The sequence below is a fragment of the Malania oleifera genome, chromosome 12 (assembly GCF_029873635.1).
Source record: "Malania oleifera isolate guangnan ecotype guangnan chromosome 12, ASM2987363v1, whole genome shotgun sequence".
In the NCBI taxonomy this organism is placed as follows: domain Eukaryota; kingdom Viridiplantae; phylum Streptophyta; class Magnoliopsida; order Santalales; family Ximeniaceae; genus Malania; species Malania oleifera.
In genome coordinates, this window is record NC_080428.1 from 66,969,121 (window position 1) to 66,990,976 (window position 21,856).

The following is a 21,856-nucleotide window of genomic DNA, read 5'->3' on the forward strand; positions in this document are numbered from 1 at the left end:
CGGGATGTGTTCGCCCTTCCAAAACACCGTTGGGAGCATCGGTGTTGTTTCAGAGGAAACATGAAGAGCATCTACGGAAGGTGTTCGACAGGCTGAGGGAAAACAGTCTGGTTGTTTCAGAGGAAACATGAAGAGCATCTACGGAAGGTGTTCGACAGGCTGAGGGAAAACAGTCTGGATGTGAAGAAGGAGAATTTCTCTTTCGCTCGGCGGAGCAACAAATTCCTTGGTCAAGTGGTTGAACAAGGTCGTATCCAGAGGGGTATGGAGAAGGTAAGGATGATTCAAGAACGAAAGATCCCCACGACAGTGAAGGAGTTGCGTTCCTTTCTTGGCTTTACTAAATACTACAGGAAGTTCGTTGAGGGGTATTCGCGGAGAATGACTCCAATGACAGGACTACTGGGGAGGTATTATTGGTCACACATGCGGGATGATGTGGTTGATTATACCAAAACTTGTCTCACTTGCCAACAAGACAAGGGGGAGCGGAAGAAGTATGGTACTTTCATGGCCACACCAAAGTACTGTTTGGCAGAGGAGACGACACAATTGTTCCTTGCGACTATTGTGAAACATTGGGGTGTTCCCCAAGTTATTATTTGTGACCAAGATTTAATGTTCACTAACAACTTCTTGACAAAGTTTTTCAGGATATTCAAGTCACATCTTGACATCTCTTCGAGTTATCACCGACAGATAGATGGACAGATGAAGAGATTCAGAGAGCTACTAGATGAGTACTTGTGCCATTGTGTAAACGACAACCAGAAGAATGGCGTGCAACTACTTGATGTGGCTCCGTTTTGTGGCAACGCCCAAAGGCGCTCAACAACCAACAAGAGCCCTTTTGAGCTTGTTACAGGCCAGCTGCCGTTGTTACCTCACACAGTGGACGAGCCGTACAGACGAAAAAGTCCTAGGGCGTACATCTTCACCAGTGAAGGGAGACAGAATGCAGAGTTTGCACAAGCCTATCTGGAGAAAGATTCTGAGCAGATGAAGATATGGGCAGACAAGGGGAGAAGACCGCAGTTTCACGTCAGCTGCCTCAAGCCGTTCAACGCCAAAACCAATAACCTGAGCAGAAGTCAGTTCAACAGAGCAGAGTTGAAGATAGTGCAACCTGACAGACATGACATTGAAGAGATCCTTACAGACAAAAAGTTCATATCCTCAAGGAAGAAGCGGCAGAAGTTCCTAGTGAAGTGGAAATGCCTTGATGACAAAGAAATCAGCTGGATTTCTGCGGAAGATATTCAACCGTTCGTGGACAACTTTGAAGTGTACCTACTGCCAAAAATCTACGAGGACGTCGACCGCATAAATGGGGGAGAATGTCATGAGCTAAGCTTGTTCAGGGCATTATGCTTGCCTGTAACCGCTTATCTCGTGTGCTTGGGATGGGTTTCCATCATGTAAATACTAGTATAGGGTTATTTTTTGCTAATAGTGTCTGTGTATGCCAAATAAGGCAGTATGATTCTTCGGTCACTTTGATGTTTCCTAGTGCCAGGATGATAATTACATAAAAACCTCTTTAGGGGAGGGTGAGTGTTCATCAGTCATTGTAAAACTCACTAGCAATTGTCAATGTGCTTAGCCTTCTTGCCTCCCTCGCTAAGTACACCATGTCAACAGAGGATTTGTTAATGAATTACGTTTGCTTCAATGTTTACTGCTTGCTTGCCACGGCTTTCATGAATTGATTACTGTTTCCGCTACTATTTGAATAAATGCTAATGAAAGTGTTTCGTGGATGAATGTTGGTGAACAATAGGCTGGCTAGTTAAACAAAAGTGTTTTAGCTAGCGCCGCATGGCCCTTCACAAGGGTGTGGAAATAGTCGGACCGTGACACACAGCCAAGAGAATAGTAGATGGATGGGTGCTATGGTGGAGGAGATGAAGTCTTCACATAAGAACCAGACATGAGAGTTGGTGGAGCTTCCAGAGGGGAAGAGAGTGATAGGATGCAAATGGGTGTATAGGAAGAAAGAAGCAATCTCATAAATAAATAAATAAATAAAGGAGAAAAATTCAAGACTCGTCTAGTAGCAAAGGGTTACTCACAAAGGAAAGGGATTGACTAGGATGCAAATGGGTGTATAGGAAGAAAGAAGCAATCTCATAAATAAATAAAGGAGAAAAATTCAAGACTCGTCTAGTAGTAAAGGTTTACTCACAGAGGAAAGGGATTATCTATGATGAGATCTTCTCCTCGTGGTCAGACACACTTCCATCAGAGCAGTGTTGGGATTGGTAGCGCATTTTGATATGCATTTGGAGCAGATGGATGTAAAGACAACGTTTCTTTATGGTGATTTGGAAGAGCTTATTTACATGGTACAGCCAAAAGAGTTCAGTTAGCCTAGATGGAAACACTTGGTCTGTAAATTGAGGAAATCACTTTATGGGCTGAAGCAGTCTCCGAAGCAGTGGTACAAGCGATTTGACTCCTACATGATCCGGATTGGCTAAAAGAGATGTGAGTATGATTACTGTGTTTATGTGAAAAACCTTGATGATGGTTCATTCATTTTTTAGTTGCTTTATGTAGATGATATGTTGATTGCTACGAAGAGTATGAGTGAGGTCAACAAGTTGAAAACTTTGTTGAGCAAAGAATTTGACATAAAGGATTTGGGTGCGGCCAAGAAGATTCTTGGGATGGAGATTTGCAGGGACAGAATTTCCAGGAGATTATGATTATCTCAGCGTAGCTATGTTGAGAGGGTGTTGGAGAGATTCAAAATGGATAATGTAAAACCAGTGAGTATACCTTTGGCGAATCATTTTAGATTGTCTACCGCCTAGGGCCCAAAGACAGATGATGAAGTTCACGACATGTCAAAGGTTCCATATGTTAGTGCAATGGGGTGCTTGATGTATGCTATGGTTTGTAGAAGACTAGACTTGGCACAAGCTATTAGTGTGGTGAGCAAGTTTCTATCAAATCCGGGACGATAGCATTGGGATGCAGTCAAGTGGATTTTTAGATACTTAAGGGGTACTACAGACTATAGCATCATGTTTGGCAGACAATAGGGTGATCCTTCGGTTGTGGGATATTAGATGCAGACTATGCAGGGGACTTAGATGACAAGAGGTCTACCATATGGTATGTATTCACCCTTGTTTTTTTTTTGGGGGGGGGGGCTACTATTTGTTGGAGGTCCATGATTCAGTCTCTAGTTGCATTATCTACTACTGATTCAGAGTATATGGCAGTGGCTGAGGCTGCCAAGGAAGCGTTGTGGCTTACAGGATTGGTCAAGGAGCTACGTATTCAATAAGGTGGAGTTCAGCTGCATTGTAATAGTCAAAGTGTCATTTATTTGGCAAAGAACTAGGTGTATCATGCGAGAACCAAGCACATAAAGGTGAGGTTTCACAAGATTAGGGAATTGGTTTCTTCTGGTGAACTATTGCTTAAGAAAGTTCACAATTCTGAGAATGCAGCAAATACGTTGACAAAGCCTATTACCACAGACAAGTTCAAGCACTGCTTGGACTTGATTAACGTCACTAGATGCTAGATGGGAGGCGTCCCAACCTATTGTCCCAAGTGGAGCTCCGAGTAATGTTTTCTTTTCTCCTAAGGGGCAAATATTTGCCAAGGTGGAGATTGTTGTAGTATGTGGCTCATATCGAGCGGTACACATGTACAAAGAAAGCAAGCTGATGAAAACAAGGAAGTTGGTCCGAAGCACAATCATCGACGGTTTGCATAGTACGTCGACAATTTCAGGCAGAAGCAAAATTAGGACAAAAACAGTCGACGATTTGCATTGTGCATTGACAGTTTCAAGCAAAAGCTAATTAGGAAGAAAACTATCGACGGTTTTGTTCGGCATTGTTTTTGAAATTTAAATTGGGAAGATCAATAGGTTGGGGATACAGAGGCAAATCCTCCACAGATTGATACAGGGGTATATGAGGGATTTTCTAATACCTCTGTACGTCTAGGGGTTAGTATAAAGACAATGTTGTAACCCTGATTTTGATGGATAGTGAATTTCAGCCACCGCTTGCTCCCGTGGACACAGGCATTCTGCCGAACAACGTTAAATCCTTGCTTTGTTTATTGCTTTCATTATCTATGTGTGTTTCCATATTATTCATCGTGATTGTTGCACAGCACGATTGTTTTTGCGTTTTATTGCACAACAAGAGTTCTTTCCTATCCTTAAAAAGGCATTAGTGTTGTTGTGTTGTACCCTATTGGTGTGTTGTGGCTTCTACTTTTGGAATTCCAACATAGGCTATTTCATGCTTGGAAGTCCTCTCAGGCTACTTAGTTACCAAATTGTCATCATTGCCATTCTGTTGGATTCCTGCTGACTATTGTGATCTCCCTCCCAAATTTGCTTCCTCCCAGTCCCAGATTGTTGTAGCTACTGATTTGCTGAAGTGGTTGTGTTGTTGTGATCATGAACGATGTTGAAGCCTGAAACTACCTCTTTCCAATCTTGCAAGTCCTTCAATGTGTTGGTTTGTGCTATCCTGAGCTGGTTTGCCCTGTAGCTAGTATATTCTCTGTTTTTATGGTCTAGCCTGGGTTGTTCTCACTAGGCTGATATTGATTTTTTTTCTTCTAAGTTCACCTTTGGGAGTAGTAGTTTCTTTTTCTTCAGAAACCTCAATGTGGTTTGTGTTATTTCTGAGGGCAGTCTCTACGGCATCTATGGAAAAAAACTCTGCTAATAATGTAAGAGTGCAAAGCACCACCTTTAAGTCTAGCTCTTCCAATTATTTGTTATCATCTTCAATGTAGAAGGTGCAAATCAATGCAAAAGGCTATTTTCTTTCCTCCCCCATCTTCCAACTCAAAATTATGAAGAATGGAAGAAGTAGACTCATAGACTACTTGTGTGGTTTGGGATTGTCAGAGGTTATATATGTCTTTTAGTATTATTATTATTGAGTGTGTTAGTATTTTAATTAGTGAGAGTTAGTAAGGGTATTATTGTCATTAGAATGTTTTTAAATTTGTATAATAAATAGAGGGAGAGGCCTATCTTCAAGTTAGGTCATTCATTTTTAATCAAATCTTAACATGGTATCAAAGCATAATCCTATCTAAACCCTATTTCCCTCAGCCGTCGCCGGAAAACAACATTCCCATGGTTGTTCTTCCCTAATCCACCTCCATCCCATACTAACCAAAACCAACCATATACCCACCCCAAAAAACCCCCCTCGCAGGACGGCACTCCACGCGCAATCCAAATGTCAGCAGGGCCAACCCCATACACCGGCGCGTGAGTAAAGTTCTAGCCCCTTTCTTCTTCTTTTTTTTCTTCTACCATGCTCTAATTCCTTCTTTAGACTTCATTATCAGGCTGCTAGGCCAATTTTTTGCTCAAAAATTCAACCGACCATGCACTTGCAGTATTCCGTTAAGTTCTGTTCAGAGTTTGTGAAGGCTTCCTTGTGAGTTTTCTTGGAGCCATGGCAGCGGTCGTATGTTCTGTTGTTGTGAGGCCGTGGTAGTGCTATATCCGTTTGTTTGCCTAGTCCGTCATTGTGTCGGTGCTTCACATAGTTTGTGATTGGCCCAATTTGTTTTAATTGTTCTTCTTGTTTTTGGTGTAATTGCTGATTTGTGAGTATTGGGATGGAATCTATGAATCCCAAAATTTTGTTTCCAACATTGCTGCCACAAACGACAACTCAAAAGTTGGATGGAAAAAACTATGTTCAATGGTCTAAAGCTATTTGGATTTATTTAGCAGGATTAGGGAAATCTGATCACCTGCTCCAATCTGATTGGCGGAGGGCGTGAAGCTGGGGGACTGTTATCCCTTTAGGCCGCTATCTCCTTTAACCACTTGCGCAACTACTGCCAAACCTTTCCAAATTCATTGTCGCCTGGGTCATCCCTCAATAGAAAATTTAAAATGTCTTGTTCCTAGTTTGAGTTATGTGTCAAGTCTCGATTGTGAGTCTTGTTAGTTGGGAAAACACCATCGTGTGTATTTTGCTTCCCAGGTCAATAACAAGCTGCAAGCCCTTTTATGTTAGTTCATTCATATGTCTGGGGTTCTAGTAGGGTCGTCTCCAAGTTGGATTTCCGGTAATTTGTAACCTTTGTGGATGATTATTTGAGAATGACTTGGTCATATTTAATAAAAGATCGTTCAGAGTTATTTCATGTATTTTGTGTCTTTTGTTCTTAAATAAAGACTCAAATTGGTTTTCCAGTTCGAATACTTCGAAGTGATAATGCGAAAAAGTGTTTCACTGCACCATTCACTATTTATATGACTCGGTTTGGTATTGTTCATCAATCATCATGTGCCCACATTCCTTAACAAAATGGGGTTGCAGAGCATAAAAATAGACATCTTCTTGAAATCACTCACACTTTACTTTATCAAATGCATGTTTTAAAGTGTTTTGGAGTGATGTTGTACTTACTACTTGTTATCTTATCAACAGAATGCCATCCTCCGTTCTTATTGGTAAAATTCCCTACTCCATTCTCTTTCCTAATTCACCTTTATTTTCTCTTCCTCCTCGTATATTTGGGTGTGTGTCATTTGTTCATCAACCAACTCTTGGGGTGGATAAGTTGCATCCTTGTGCTATATAATATGTCTTTCCGAGCTACTTGTATACTCAAAAGGGATATCATTGTTATAGTCCTGTGCTGCATTGCTTCTTTGTTTCTCCCGATGTTACCTTCTTTGAGTGCACACCTTACTACACCTAGTCACCAAGCACTTCTAAGCTCAATGAATCTCATCCTTTGCCTAATCTTCCAGATTCTACATTGTTGTCCTTGCCCAACCAACCATCAGAGTCTTCATGTAGTTCAAGTCCTTCTCATCGCCTTGATCATCCTAATTTGTAGGTGTATTCACGATGGCGGCTCCAAGGAAGAAGAACCCCCTCTAGCTTCTACTACCACACCTTTGGTTTACTCGTTTGATGATCATACTTCCCATGATGTTGCTCCTCCTATTGTTGTTCAGAAAGGTAAATGCATGTGTACTCAATAACCCATTTCCAACTATGTTTCTTATGACTCCTTATCACCCTCCTATTATTGTTTTGTCACTGCTCTATCATCTATTACCCTTCGTAAATATGTTTCGAAAGCCTTAGCCCATTCAAGGTGGAGGGATGCTATGGTTGAAGAGATGAATGCTTTACATGACAATGGTACTTGGGACTTGCTACATCTTCCTCCTAACAAGCCTGTGGTTGGTTGTCGATGAGTTTACATTGTGAAACTCAACCCTGATGGTTATGTGGCTCGTCTAAATGTCCGTTTTGTTGCTAAAGGATAGACTCAGGTGTATGGTTTGGATTATTCTGATATTTTTTTCACTGATTGCCAAACTTACATCAATACGTCTGTTCATCTCCTTGGCTACTACTTGTCATTGGCCTTTGAGTCTGTTATATGTGAAAAATGCCTTCTTGCATGGTGACCTTAAGGAGGAGGTTTATATGGAGCAACCACCTGGGTTTGTTGCTTAAGGGGAGTCAGGCTTAGTGTGTCGGCTCAAGAAGGCTTTATATGGTTTAAAACGAGTCTCCCAAAGCATGATTTGGTCGTTTCAGTGTTGTAGTACTTGAGTTTGGTCTTCAACGATGTGTTGTGGATCATTCCGTGTTTTATCATCATACTTCATCGGGTAGGATCCTTCTTGTTGTTCATGTGGATGATATTGTTATTACAGGTGATGATGATAAAGGTATTTAGAGTCTCAAACTTTTTCTACATACTAAATTTCATACCAAAGATTTGGGACCCTTGAAATACTTCTTGGGTATAAAAGTATCGAAATTTCATATCTGAACTCTTGTGTCACAAAGGAAGTATGTTCTTGATCTGTTAAATGAAACTAGCTTGTTAGGGTCTAAATCGGCTGATATACCCATGGATCCTAACAGCAAGTTAATGCCGGATATGGATGATTTGCTACCTAATCCTAGACAGTACCTGAGACTTGTTGGAAAGTTGAATTATCACACAATTACTCGGTCGGATATATCTTTTGCAACCAATGTTGTGAGTCAATTTCTAGATTCTCCAAAAACAAGTCATTGGGATGCAGTAATTCACATCTTAAGATATCTCAAAGGTGCACCTAGGAGAGGTCTTTGATATCGTGATCAGAGTCACACTTATATCCATGAATATGCAAATGCAAATTGAGTTGGATCGCCTTCCGATCAAAAATTCCACCACTCGGTACTGTATCTTGGCTGGTGGTAATTTGGTTTCTTAGAAAAATAAGAAACAAACTATGGTGGCAAGGTCAAGTGCTAAATCAGAATATAGAGCAATGGCTCACATGTGAACTTGTCTAGTTGAAAAACCTTTTGGAAGAATTGGGTTTTCCGCATTCTCAGCCTATGAAGTTGATGTGTGATAATCAAGATGCTCTTCATATTGCCTCCAACCCGATCTTTCATGGGCGAACAAAGCACATTGAAGTTGATTGCCACTTTGTTTGGGAGAAACTTGTGCAGAAGCTTATTACAACCGTTTATGTGAAGTCAGACATGCAGCTTGCTAATTTGTTTACAAAGCATTGGGGGGTACTCGTGTTAAATTCATTTGTAACAAGCTAGGAGCTTATGACATTTATGCTCCAGCTTGAGGGGGAGTGTTAGAGGTTATATATGTCTTCAGTCTTATTATTGAGCGTGTTAGTATGTTAATTAGTGAGAGTTAGTAAGGGAATTATTGTCATTAGAATGTATTTAAATCTGTATTATAAATAAAGGGAGAGACCTATCTTCAAGTTACGTCATTCATTTTAATCAAAACTTAACAAGGATAGCCTGGAACCAACCAACGAATGACAGTTCATAGGACTTCTAGGGCTGTTTGGGACCATCTTCATGACAGTTTCTCACAAGAAAAGCATATAACTCAGATAAAAGGGGCAGCGAGTGCACAAAGCTCCGGCATATGCGGGGTCCGAAGAAGGGTGGACCACAATGGATCTATAGTACACAGCCTTACCTTTCATTTTTGACTTATATGATACATTCAATAAGTTACCATAAGAATAGGTTTATTAGTGAGCACTACAATACTCTACAAAAGGGTATGTGAAAGGAATTAAACGTCCACCAACCCATAAGCTATTGATTAAGAAGCAATGAGCATAATTCTTAGCTGCCAAATTCCTATCTGAGTTGAGTCTTGAGCTTCAAAAGATGTGTGATTCTTGTTCGGGAATGCATAATCGCAAGAGAGTTCATCGGCGGCATCTAACCATGGGAGAGGTGGTATTGGGGGGAGAGGCTATAGTTTAGAGGGAGATTGTGGAAGAGGTCATGGTTCAAGGAGATGTGTTTGCAGAGGCAATGCCCATGTTTCCAATTTGCACTATCTGTTGGAAGGAAGACAATAATACAGTTGATTGTTGTTGGGATCTACATGGGAAACCAATTTGGGCCAACAAGTCATCAATTGATGGTGATTATGAGGTGGATACTTCTAGCACACATGCCCATGCTACCAAGGCGATGAATACATCATTTAATATGTCACAAAAGTACAAATTTTGTCTATGTTGTTTGGCAACGCCAAGACTAGTGTTCTACATGTCATGCTACCATGGCCCATTTAGGTACAACACAACTTCTTGCATCTTTTTCCTCCCCTCCTTGTATTATTGATTTTGGTTCCTCATCCCACATGCATGTAAACCTAATTTATTTTAGTCGTTGGAAACTAGTACAAAGTAAAGTTACACGTGATGTTTCTAATTGTGGCAACATACTCATTTTTCCTTCTATCCCACTTTCATCTATATTATGTGCTTGAGTTTCCCATGAATTTGTTATTGGTGATTCAATTGACAAAGTCTCTCAATTGTTTCGTAACATTCTCTCCTTCTCATTGTATAATTCAAGGTTTCCCCACGAAGAAGGCGACAAATGGAAGGCTTAAGAAGGATGGCCTATATTAGTTTTCTGGAGGCTGTAGTGGTGGCTCCGACTCCTCTCATAGTCTCGCATGGCATCTTCATATTTCCCTCAAGGTGTTTCTTTATATTAGAGGCATAACTAGGACATCCATCTCTTCAAGAACTACAACAAGTCTTTCCAATTTTCAAGTCTATTCATTTAAGTGCCTAGCATGTCAATTAAGGAAGCATAGTGGACATTTCTTTCCCTCTAGATTGCAGCTCGTAGTCATTGTTTTTGCTAGTTTGAATCCATGTAGGGTCAAGAACAATAATTGGTATTTTGTGTAATATCTTTCTCATATGACCCGGTTCTATCTCTTAAAAGATAGGTATGAATTTCTAAATATATTCATCCAATTTCATTATGAAATAAAAAATCAAAAAAAAAAAATTGATAATGCTTTGGAATTTGTGCAAAATTAGATTCAATCTTTTTACTCTGATAAAGGAATTATTCATCTTATGTGCATAATACTCAGCAGAATAAGGTGGTTGAAAGGAAGAATAGACATTTAATTGACATAGTGCACCCTGATGCCCCTTCTTTCCCATTCCACGTGTTTTTGGGTGTTACCTATTTGGTTCATGTTTAGGACAAGCCATCTCCTCGTGCAAATAGTGTGTCTTTGTTGGGGTATTCAAGAATCCAGAAAAGGATATAGGTGCTATGATCCTTCAACTCATAAAACTATCTCAATTCCAATGTAAGCTTTTTTAGGGAACAACTAATTTTCCTAGGGCTACATCTTCTTTGGATGAGGTTATTCTTTGTCAATTGGCTAACAGTGGCTCTCTCTCTCGCCCATGTGTCAATCATCTTCCTCAAAAGTCCTTGGACTTACCATATACCATCAACTACCTTCATAATGGTTCTATTAAAGGATTAAAGCTTGGTTGGTGGCCAAGAGGTAGACACAAATGTATGGTATTGATTATTTTGAGAACTCTCAGATCATTCACTTGAATTCTTTTCATGTTTTAATTTCCTTAGTTGTTAATTTTGATTCATCTTATATAGACTTTACCAGTCAGATGTAAGATGTTTAAGGATATTTTGATAATATTTTCATATATGGGTCGGAAGGAAGAGGGATACACAGAGCAACCTCCAAAATGTGTTGCTTAGGGAGAGAGTGACAAGGTCTATAAGTTGCATAAAGGCCATTATGGCCTCTTAAGCCATCCCCAAGTTCAGAAAATCCACTATGATGGTTTCAGATTTTGGCTTTTAAACTGATCATTCTTTTTTCATCTAGAAGAAGGAGACAAGTATGGTGCTTATGGCTGTTCAAATTGATGATATCATCATCATGGGCAACAATCCTGGTGGGATTGGAAAGTTAAGTGTTTGTTTAGAGAAAATTTTCAAATGCAAGGTGGGAATACTTCATTATTATCTCGGTATTGAGATTGTGAGGTATAACAAAGGCCTTAAGTTTTCTTAGCAAAAATATAATTTAGACTTACTAAATAGGAGAGGTATGGAGAGGTGTCCTGGAAGCTAATCCAACTAATACTCTTATGGATCCAAATGTGAAGTCTAAGGATGGAAAACCTGATTTTGAAGAGAAATCCTAGATAGAAAGTTGGTTGGCAAGCTGATTTATTTGACTATCACTATAACAAAAACAAATCCTCTACTTCGAGGGTTGCTAGTCAATTTATGGAGAATCGTAAGAAGGAACAAAAGGATGTTGTTTGTTAGATATTTGAGTGTTTTAAGAGCTCTCTTGGCAAAGGATTCGTATATAGGTGTAATAGAAACTTTGATATTAATATTGTGGGTAACTCTACTGCAGATTAAGCTTGTTCCATTGCACTCCATTTAGATCAAGGATTTTGTCCAAGGAAAGGAAATGAAAAATACAAATAAGAAGGAAGTCTATTTTCCATTGTATTCTCTCTCCATATCAAATACTACTAAAAATAAAAATTAGTCCAAATATGAATAAATATTAAGAAAATTAATATGTTACTTAGCGTAAAATTAAATTTTGCTCATTAATTTGCTATATATATATATATATATATATATTATTTTCTTTCTCCCCTTCCTTGATTACCAGATATGAATAAGTTGATTCCTTCATATTTTTTCTTTCTTTCACTAATGTTTTCCAAGTTCCACATAGGACCTTAAAAATCAGAGATCTATTACTGAATATAGTACATTTGTGGGCGGCAATTTTGTTACCTAGTGAGCAAGAAACAAAATACAATAGCGAAACCTAGCATTGAAGCACAGTACCAAGATATGACACATGCAGCTCCTTTAGATATGTTTTGAGATAATCAGGCTGCTATCTCCGTCACTAGCAATCCTGTGTCTTAAGGAAAAATTCCATTAAAGTAGACTGTCACTTTGTGATAAATGTTGTCATGAAAAAGGTTGCAACTTGTGAGCACTCCATTTGTGAAGTCCTCTAATGAGCTAGGAGATGTACAAAAGATTTATTTAAAACTACCTCGTCTAGTTGTTGTGACAAGTTGAGATTAGTCTATATCATAGTTACCAGAAAAACACTACACCCTAGTGAACCACGTATTGGTTCAAAAATTCCAAAACATGGTACATTTACATTCTGGAACACTAAATCTAACGATCCAAAGTTGTAACTCAATATTTTTCACATAACATATTTTTTGTTATTTAAGTGGATAATTATCGCATTATAATTCCATTCTCAGCCATTATTAATATATTTAACAAAAGAAAATACCTTCAAGATTTTGAAACACTTGTACACCCTACCCAAAATATACTAGTGCCACAGCATGTCTCTCACCAATATATCTATATGTAAGTATATCATTAGCGTTCAAGGTTTTACAGCATGTGCCATACCACAATCCCAATCCCATTCCCATTCCATGAACCAGAACGTTCCATGTTCTAGGTAACACTGGTTTGTATTAATAAACCACCATCTTGAGGGGGAGTATTAAGGCAGCAGGTATTAATGTTTTTATTGTATGCGGGGGTTTTATCATACGGAAATATTTTAATTAAATCAAATCCAGAGAGTGTGCAGTTGGAATCTGGCTGACTGCTTGCTTCCATCTCTTCTCCTCTTCTTCCTTTAAATGCAATCTGATTATTCCTAGGCAAACTGACCAGTTTTGTCATAATTGTAACAGCTGTTATGACAGGGAGTATTTCTCATTATTTGGAATACAGGTATTTTGACAAGAGTTGGACGTTTTGTTGCAGACCTCTTTTATTTCCTGCATTTTTGAAAGGAAACCAACACCAAGCTGATCTTTTCTGCCAGTCAATGACAGAGTCAGGAGAGAGCTTGGGCTAGAGCTGAATCTGGTGAGAAAGAAGCAGAATGTACCTTGGTGCATTGGAGGAGATTTCAACACAACCAGATTTGAACTGGACTGGTTGTAGCCAATCTATTGCAGTAACAAGAGAGTTTCCTTATTGTTCATGGATAAGTTGACTTACTTTTGCAGAGAGGAAATTTCACCCAGTCGAACAACAGGTGGCTGCTAGGTTGGGAATTGACAAATATTTGGTCTCTTTTGATTAGGAAATGTTCGCTTACCTTAATTAGGAATGCCTTCCAAATATTACTTTGGATCACTCTCCAATCAGGATTCATTGTCGAGGGATGGCAAGTCCTTTCTGATTCAAAAGCATGCGAATCTAAGGGGAGGGTCTTAACAAGTTGGTTAGAGATTGGCGGCGCTCTTCACTTGAGGGAAACACCAGTTATTGTCTAGCAGACTGCTGGGTCTCATCTTTTCTCCTCTTCTTCTCCTTCTTCATCTATACTCAATCTGATTATTCTTAGGCAAATTGACCAGTTTTGTCATATTTGTAACAGATGGTATGTCAGGGAGTAATGTCATTATTTGGGACAACAGGTATTTTGGCGAATTTGGAAGTGTGCGAACTTTTTATTTTGACAAGGAAACCAATATCAAGCTGATCTTCTCTGCAGGTCAAAGGCAGAGTCAGAAGAGAGGTTGGGCTTGAGTTGGATAAGGCGGGACGACGCCAAATGTCCCTCGGTGCACTGGAGGGGATCTCAACATGATCAGATTTCAAGCTGAAAGAACTGGTTGTAGCCAAGCTCTGCAGTAACCATAGAGTTTCCTTATCATTTATGGATTAATTGACTTACTTTTGCAGAGGGGAATTTTCACCCAGAAAACATAGGTGGCCACTTGTTGAGGAATGATAAATTTTTGGTCTCTTTTAATTGGGAGGAAATGTTTGCTGACCTTAATAGAAAATGCCTTCCAGAAATTACTTTGGATCACTCTCCAATCATGTTGGATTGAGGAGGGATGACAAGTCCTTTCTGATTTGAAAGCATGTGACTCTAATAGGAGGGTCGTAACAAGTTGGTTAGAGATTGGCAGGACTCTAATTCACTTGAGGGAACCACCAGTGTTTGTCTAGAAAAAAGTTTAAACCACTCAACTTGAAGAGATGGAATAAGGGTTGCTTTGGCAAGATTAAAAAAAAAAAACCAAGCTGGCAAGTCTGCGGGCCAAAATCAAAGAGTTGGAGTTGGACAACCTTAAGGGGAAGGTGGGGAGAGGGGAATAATTATTGAAAAGGAAATCTCCTGGAGACATAAAAATAGAGCACTTTGGCAGGCTGAAGGGGGTAATAACACAAGATATTTTTATAGGATAGTCAGTTCTCACAGGAGATCTAACTACACCAATAGAGTTTCTATCAAAGGGAAAATTTGATTAGAAGAGGGGAAAATCTCCAGGAGAATAGTAAGTTTTGTGAAAAGTTCTATAAAGAGACTGTTGGTAGGTCACCCTTGCCAGCTGGAGTTCTCAAGCACTAGAAAGGACTGAGGAGGATAGAGTCTGGTTGGAGAGATTATGCAACAAGGACGAGGCTTTGGCAGCCCTTGATCCTTGCCAAGCAGACAGCCCCAGGCCCTCATGGAATGGCGTGGTTTTCTTCAAGTATTATCAAGATATTGTAAGGAAGGATGTCACGCCTGCTCGCCTCCGGTGCCCAACTTCAAATACAAAGTTTCTCGGGTAGTGTTGTGGAGTCATTTCAAATAAGGCTTGCTGGGTGAAAAAAGCAACTTTTATCTTAGGGTGGAAGGCTCACACTTATTAAGAGCACTCTTTTAAGTATCCCAACCTATTTTTTGTTGCTACTTATGGTCACAGTCTCCATGGCTTATATATTATAAGAAACATCAAAGGGATTTCCTAAGAAGCAGTGCAGATGGTGAGAGATTTTCATCTGGTGAGATAGTATAGAGTATGTTCTCCTCGCATCTCAGAGGGGCTGGGGTTTAGAAATCTGCAGGTGTTCAATCAAGCCCTATTGGGTAAATGACTATGGAGGTTAGCTGCAGAGGAAGAAGGCTTGTGGAGAGAGTTTCTAGGGGGGTACTTTGGGAGGAAGGCTAGAGGCTCGTTAATCACTGGTGTGAAAAACACTCACAAAGTGGGGTTGCCCAGCAGTATTGTGGCTGGCAAAGGCTTCTCTAAGTTTAATGGCTTCTCAATTGGAAATGGTAGCAGCATCAGATTCTGGTTGGACTTTGATGTGGACATATGACCGTCAAAGATGCCTTTCCTGCTCTTTTCAAGTTGGCTAGAAGCAGAAAAGAAAAAGTGGCAGGTATGCTTTATTTTAGAAAAAATAAGCAGAGAGGAACCTGGCATTCAGGAGGCAAGTGCAAGACTGGGAAGTGCAGGATATTAAAAAACTGTTACATGGGCTTTTACGGCATGAGAGTGTAAATTGAGATGACTCTTCTAAGTAGTTTGGGTGGTAGGAATAGCCGAATAGCAGATTTACTGTGAAAAAGTTCCACAAAAACTCTGTAAGGGATTTTAAAATCTTTTCCTTGAAGAGCCATTTGAAGAGTTACTCCCAAACAGATTGCTTTCTTTGCTTAGGAAGCCTCTTGGCAAGCCATCCTTAGAAAGATAACTTAGAAAACGAGGTAACATTGTTATGAATTACTGCTTTATAGCAAGGGCAATGGAGAGAGCACAAATCACCATTTTCATGACTGCCCAGTGGCTGGAGATTTTTGGAACTTGATTTAACAATTTTAAAAAATAGACAGAAAACACAACAGGATTCTAGAAAGACTAGGCTGAATGAGGGTAACTGTCTCCGAGAGAGAGAGAGAGAGAGAGAGAGAGAGAGAGAAAAACCTTTCCACCCATCTAAATGACACCCTCTCCACAACCGGATCCCAAAACCTAGCAGATCTAGGGTTATCCCTGAAAGGAACCCCTTTATGGGACAACAGTCAATCCAGCACAGCACACCCCACCTTCGAGGATAACTCCCTAATGCACTGCCACAATACCCCCTTGTCTAATCCCCCTCATAGCCCTAAACCAAGATTTAGGCTCACCATTCACTAAAACCGAAAAATTCACATTAGACAAGAAGCCTTTCATCCATCTATGTCATCTCTCTCCAAATCCCTTCCTCATGAATATCTTACCAAGAAGTTCCAACTCACTCTATCATAGGCTTTTTCAAAGCCCATCTTAAAAATGAGTCCCCACTTCATTCTTCTCCAAATGTTCTCAACATTTGCAATCAAAATGGCATTCAAAACCCGTCCCCTCTCCCACCCACCCCCCAGCACAAATGCACTTTGAGCCTTGGTAATAATCTTATCAAGTACCACACTCAACCTATTAGCTAGTGCTTTAGTGATTATTTTATAAATGCTAGATACTAGACTAATAGGTCTATAGTCAGATATCTTGATAGACCTACTCTTCTTTAGCACTAAAGTTATAACAGTGGATTAACTCTTGCTTAAAATCCCATTCCAATAAAATTCATTAAAAACCTTCAAGTGATATTTTACCACCGCCCAACAATCTTGAAAGAGAGCCAAGTTGAAACCATCTGGCTCTAGAGCTTCTCCATTCCAAAGACGGTAGGCCTCACTTCCTCTTACTCAAAAGGTCTCTCTAACCAAGCTATCTTATCACCAGAGAAAGTGTAGTAACCCGACCCCGAAAAAAAATAACAATAATAATAAATAAATAATAATAACAATAAATAAATAAATAAAAAGATATTTTGGAGAAGATATTTTGAAAAGAGATATTTTGAGATATTTATATATAAATATCTTGGAGGAGATATTTATTTAGATTACTTAAGGGCTAAGTTAGGATTTATTCTATAAATTCTCTTATTCTCTCTCATTCTCTCATTCTCTCTCTCTCTCTCTCTCTCTCTCTCGCTAAGATCCTTCGCCATTCATCGTCCATTTCCAAAAACAGAGGGTACTGTGTGTATCAAAAGAGGAAACTCTACACTTTTAGTGGATAGGATCGTCGTTTCGGAGAGTTTCGGGTTTTCCCAAGAATCGAGGTAGGAATCTGATCCTAATTTTGATTGGATATTTGGATAGCAGTAGAAAACATAGTAAGGTTATGTTCTGTGGTTTTAGGTTTTCAGGACCTCGAGTTGTCGATTTGGACCGTTTTCATACGAACTTTCATTTCGAGTATAAGGTAAGGGGAATTTGATTACAACAGCTATATTGGAAAACTAAACCGCTAAAAAGCTAGTTTATGTTATTATCTATGATTTAATTGCTTATTTGTGAAATTCTACCGAGCAGAGATGCCGATTTGATGATTTTACGGTTTTTGGTAAAAACGAGGTTTTCGACGTGTAATCTCCAAAATTTTACAAACATCATTTATTTGTGTTTATACTATAGTAGGAGAGGCTCGAATCCTTTATTTATTCAGTTAAACTATGTATATTGAATTTCTATCATTTAGTGGGTTTTTGTATTAAACTTGTGTGATATATGTTGATATGGGAATGAATGGATTTTCTATACTATTGATATAGAATATGGGAACGAAGTTCCAAATTTGTTATACTGATAATGTGAATAAACAGAGGCTAGTGATGCACCGAACCGCATCAGTAACCAAAGAAGGGTAAACTGAGTGGAAAGACACCGGTTTGAACCCAATGCTATTATGTGAATTTGTAAAAAATACTAGAAATGCGCAGGTTATCATATTTGTATAAATTGAATTTATGATACACGGAACCACAGCTTGAGAGTCCCGGGAGGGTTGAAAAATACTTTCTTTGCAGGGTGAAATAAAACCACTGTTATATGATACGGCACGATATCGTAGCTAGATGTACACGTGCAACCACACGTATTAAACGATGTGGGTACCAAGATGGTCGGCTAGCGGGGTGAAACCATTGGCTGATATTGGGCCAATGGGGGCAGTCAGATGTAGGTACTCGGCAGTGTCTGCACAAACAGGGCATTGGACGAGTACCAGTGCACAACCCGAGCCACGGGGTAAAACTGGTTATAGGGATATTTTGCTGTTGGTCATTTGATAAATCATTAAATGGTCGAAAGACAGATGTGGGAATTTTGTAATATGAATAATGATATTCCTGATGCATTACTGTATTGAAAATATTTGATTTATATTCCAGATGTTGAATGAAAATATGCATGTATGCAGTCACACACTGTTGTAACTCCTTCTTCCTTACTGAGAGGTGTCTCACCCTATCTTACAACCTTTGTTTTCAGGTCCGTCCGTGCGTTGGTCCTAATAGATAAAGGGACTGGGGAGGTTATTTTGGTTAACTTACGTAAGCATCTAAATTTTGTACTAAACTTGATGAAAGTCCTTTTTGGGGGGTTGAAATATGACGATTACTCTAAATCCGAATGTATGTAAATTATGGATGTATTAGTAAACTCTGGTATAAGGCTAGCAGTAATCCCAATGGATGTTTATGTTTTTCCGCGACATTTACATCATAATTATATATGATTTACACCCGTATGTCCCTGTTTAGGGCGGGTTGTTTCCATATCTTGAACAGGTATAGGTATTTGATGTATGTGAGTGACACCTGAGTCCGTGTAAAGGGCTGGGTCATTACAGAAAGGGTCCCACTCTAAGCCTTCCACCATCGGTCTACTATCATCATCCTCAGAAAACAAATTATAATAAAAATCAATGATCGCATAAGCAATCCTGTTTGTATCCAAGATTATTTCCTCCCTACCCACCTCCAACTCCCTGATCAAATCTTTTCTCATTTTCCCACCTGCTATCCTATGAAAAAATCTAGAATTACGAATAAAGCATTCAGTTTCTAAATAAATCACAAATTTTGTGAACATATATGAGTAAATTAAGTTTAGGTGAGGATAATAATTAAATTAGGCAATAAATCACATGCATGTGAATTTTATTTTCACTAAAAGGATGAAAATAAAATAAAATAAAAATTTTATTTTTATTAAGATTTAAGAACACTTAACATTTTGATTGATTAACCATAACTGAGACAAGTTTAAGTAGAAACCTTTGTCTTTCTGTCTAATAAGTAATAACCAAGAAACTGATTTGGTATAATTCATACCTCCATGGCTCCATCAAGTATTGACCACAGTTATTCCATACCTGTTCTGTAATCAATTTAAACTTTTTTAACTCCTTCCACATATCCAAGCTTTAAAAATTTTTTATGGACATCCATGAAGAATTTCAACTAATAATTTTATATATATATATATATCCAAAGGCCTTTTTCAAAATCAGTATACTGCATTAGCATTAAATATGAGAACAGAACAGAACATAAATTACATGCCTAGAATTAGCATATATAAATGTGCAGAACACTAAATATTATGAATGCAAAGAAAGCTGTAGGCATCATTAACAACAAGCCATCAAAAAGACCAAATTATTTTTAAACAAAAACTAAAAAATAAAAAAAGAGAGAGACTGGATGAATGTAATTCTAATCATTTGGTGCTCTCAAGTTCTTCAATATGCAAGTAAATCAAATATGGTATCTCAGAAACAGAACATCAAAGACTCCAGGAAAAATAAGGTGAGGGTGGGGACAGGGCGTCTAACCATGATTGACAACTCTCTAAATAATGGTCAAGTCATAATAAGAATGTTGTGCACAAGAGGCTATGTTTGTATGGAACAAACAAACTATCACAACCAAGTTTTCAAATGATCACCTTAGTCTCCTATGAACTTCTGAAAGTCGACTTTGTAGTAGTCTTGATTGGTTAGTCAAATCCTGCATAAAATGATTTCAGAAGTATACAACATGTCATTAGCGCATGACACATAGATAGACAAACATAAATTATTTAGAAGTCTCAAATCATAGGAAAAATTAGTTGGCATGCATACCTCAATTGATTGGGGACTGAAAAACACAAAAGTAAAAATATATCAACTTCGTATTAAACAAATGTAGTAATGCTGGCAAGTTTTACTTAAAATTAAATGCATCAATAAGAGCATAATTGTCGCATACCTTGAACCTAAAAAGTCTTGTATATTTACATCATGGTCCAACTTCTTAAAGGTTTTCCTCAGCGACTGAACTCTCAAAGAGAAAAAGAATATTTACATAATGAATGAGAATGAAAACCATGCATGTGATAAAGAATGCCAAAAAAGCCAAAAAATTCTAATAGCAAAAGAATGGGTTGTGGAAGAAAATGCTTACCTCGAGACTTTCCAACTTCCTGTTTCAAACCATTTTAAAAAATCAATTTTATTAAACTCACGTGCTAAACACAAATATAACAAGATCTTCCAAAAGAAAAACTTTGATGGCACCTTTTTGCCCTTTCTTGTGGAGTTAACTCGGCAAACTTTGCAATAACCTCTTCAATACTACTGGACAAAAACAAGATGAAGGGTTCAGTTCCACTGGAAGAAAACTGAGTAGGAGTACTTAATGAAGCAGCAGAGAACCATTATGCCCCCCTTTATTTTGTTATTATTAGAAATCTAAAAAAATGGGGATAAGTGGAAGACACAAAAAAATAAGAAAAAGGGCCTGGGCACATAAAAATCATGTCCTCATTCTTATTATCAGTACTTCTGTAGTAGTGCCTGCATAACTACCAGGCTTGCAGGTTGTTTTTTTTCTAACCTAGCAGAGGTCATAACACTCAAGCTGCTGCGCATTTTTCTAAGTCACTATGGAAGAGCTCAAGATTTCCATCACCCCATGTGCCTATTCTTCTTCTTCTTTACTGGGTCATTCCTTTAACAAATTAAGGTCAAGGCTGTTGGCCTGGCATTCATGGAAGCTTAGAAGGAGGCAAGGACCACTTTCATTTATGTCTGCAAATTGTAGTTGGCCCACATCCACGCTACAACCTTCCTTACCAATTTTAGTGCAGCCATATAATAATTATTTGCTCATATGTGATCCAGCCAATACAATTTCTCTATTTTCCTACTTTGCCACCACTTTCAAACACAAATGACCATGTTTCTATCAGATCTCTTGCCTTGACCTAGTCAATTCTCTATCTTATTGTTATTATTTATTTAAAAAGGAAATAAACAACTCAAATTCTTCGAGATTTAAAGAAAGCTTTGAGTTAGGTGCCAAGCAAGAAATGAGAATGCTTTAAACCTACATAATTTTTACTAATTTTACCTTTTAAATTTCAAATACACTTTTCTTCCAACCCTTCAAAACCCAATTTGGATATATTTAGCAGACTGTAAAGGAATCCCACAAGACAAGGCCTTCAGTCTACCCATTGCATCAACAGCAACCCTTTGCGATGCCTGATAGGATGGGTCAGATATCGCCTTGGTTTTAGAACCTACACTTTTCAAATTAGTTCTTTCTTTCCAATGTCCCAAAGTTGACTTTGATTATTTGACTGTGGAAATTAAAATTCAAAAATAATAATCCCTGCAAAGAGCAAAAGAAACCCTGGCACAACACCTCAATTTTGAGGGTGAGCTAGGCCCAATAGTAATGGTGCTATGACCATGCCTAGAGGTGAAATTTTCAAATCATGGAAATAGACTATGTGGAGTTAACAATGTGGACATCATCCACTTTCCAAACCCCTGACGCAGCCTGAGAGC

At 38.6% G+C, this 21,856-nt stretch overlaps 1 protein-coding gene and 1 long non-coding RNA gene across 5 annotated transcripts in view; one reads left to right on the forward strand and one right to left on the reverse strand.

Annotated features, from left to right (window-relative positions):
* Positions 1-21,856, reverse strand: part of LOC131145173 (agamous-like MADS-box protein AGL30) — a 37,539-nt gene that overhangs the window by 14,340 nt on the left and 1,343 nt on the right. For 3 of the 4 annotated variants that reach the window (XM_058094298.1, XM_058094301.1, XM_058094299.1), the window contains exons 3-7: positions 20,579-20,638; positions 20,466-20,484; positions 20,271-20,335; positions 20,144-20,159; positions 19,966-20,027 (exon numbers count right to left, since the gene is read on the reverse strand). In XM_058094298.1, coding sequence (XP_057950281.1) covers positions 19,966-20,027; positions 20,144-20,159; positions 20,271-20,335; positions 20,466-20,484; positions 20,579-20,638 — 222 coding nt within the window. The remainder of the gene's footprint in view (positions 1-19,965; positions 20,028-20,143; positions 20,160-20,270; positions 20,336-20,465; positions 20,485-20,578; positions 20,639-21,856) is intronic. The other variant, XM_058094300.1, reaches the window with a different exon arrangement.
* Positions 17,115-18,789, forward strand: LOC131145175 (uncharacterized). The gene is made up of 3 exons (XR_009134007.1): positions 17,115-17,294; positions 17,374-17,437; positions 18,505-18,789. It is a non-coding gene; the product is annotated as an uncharacterized LOC131145175 (long non-coding RNA).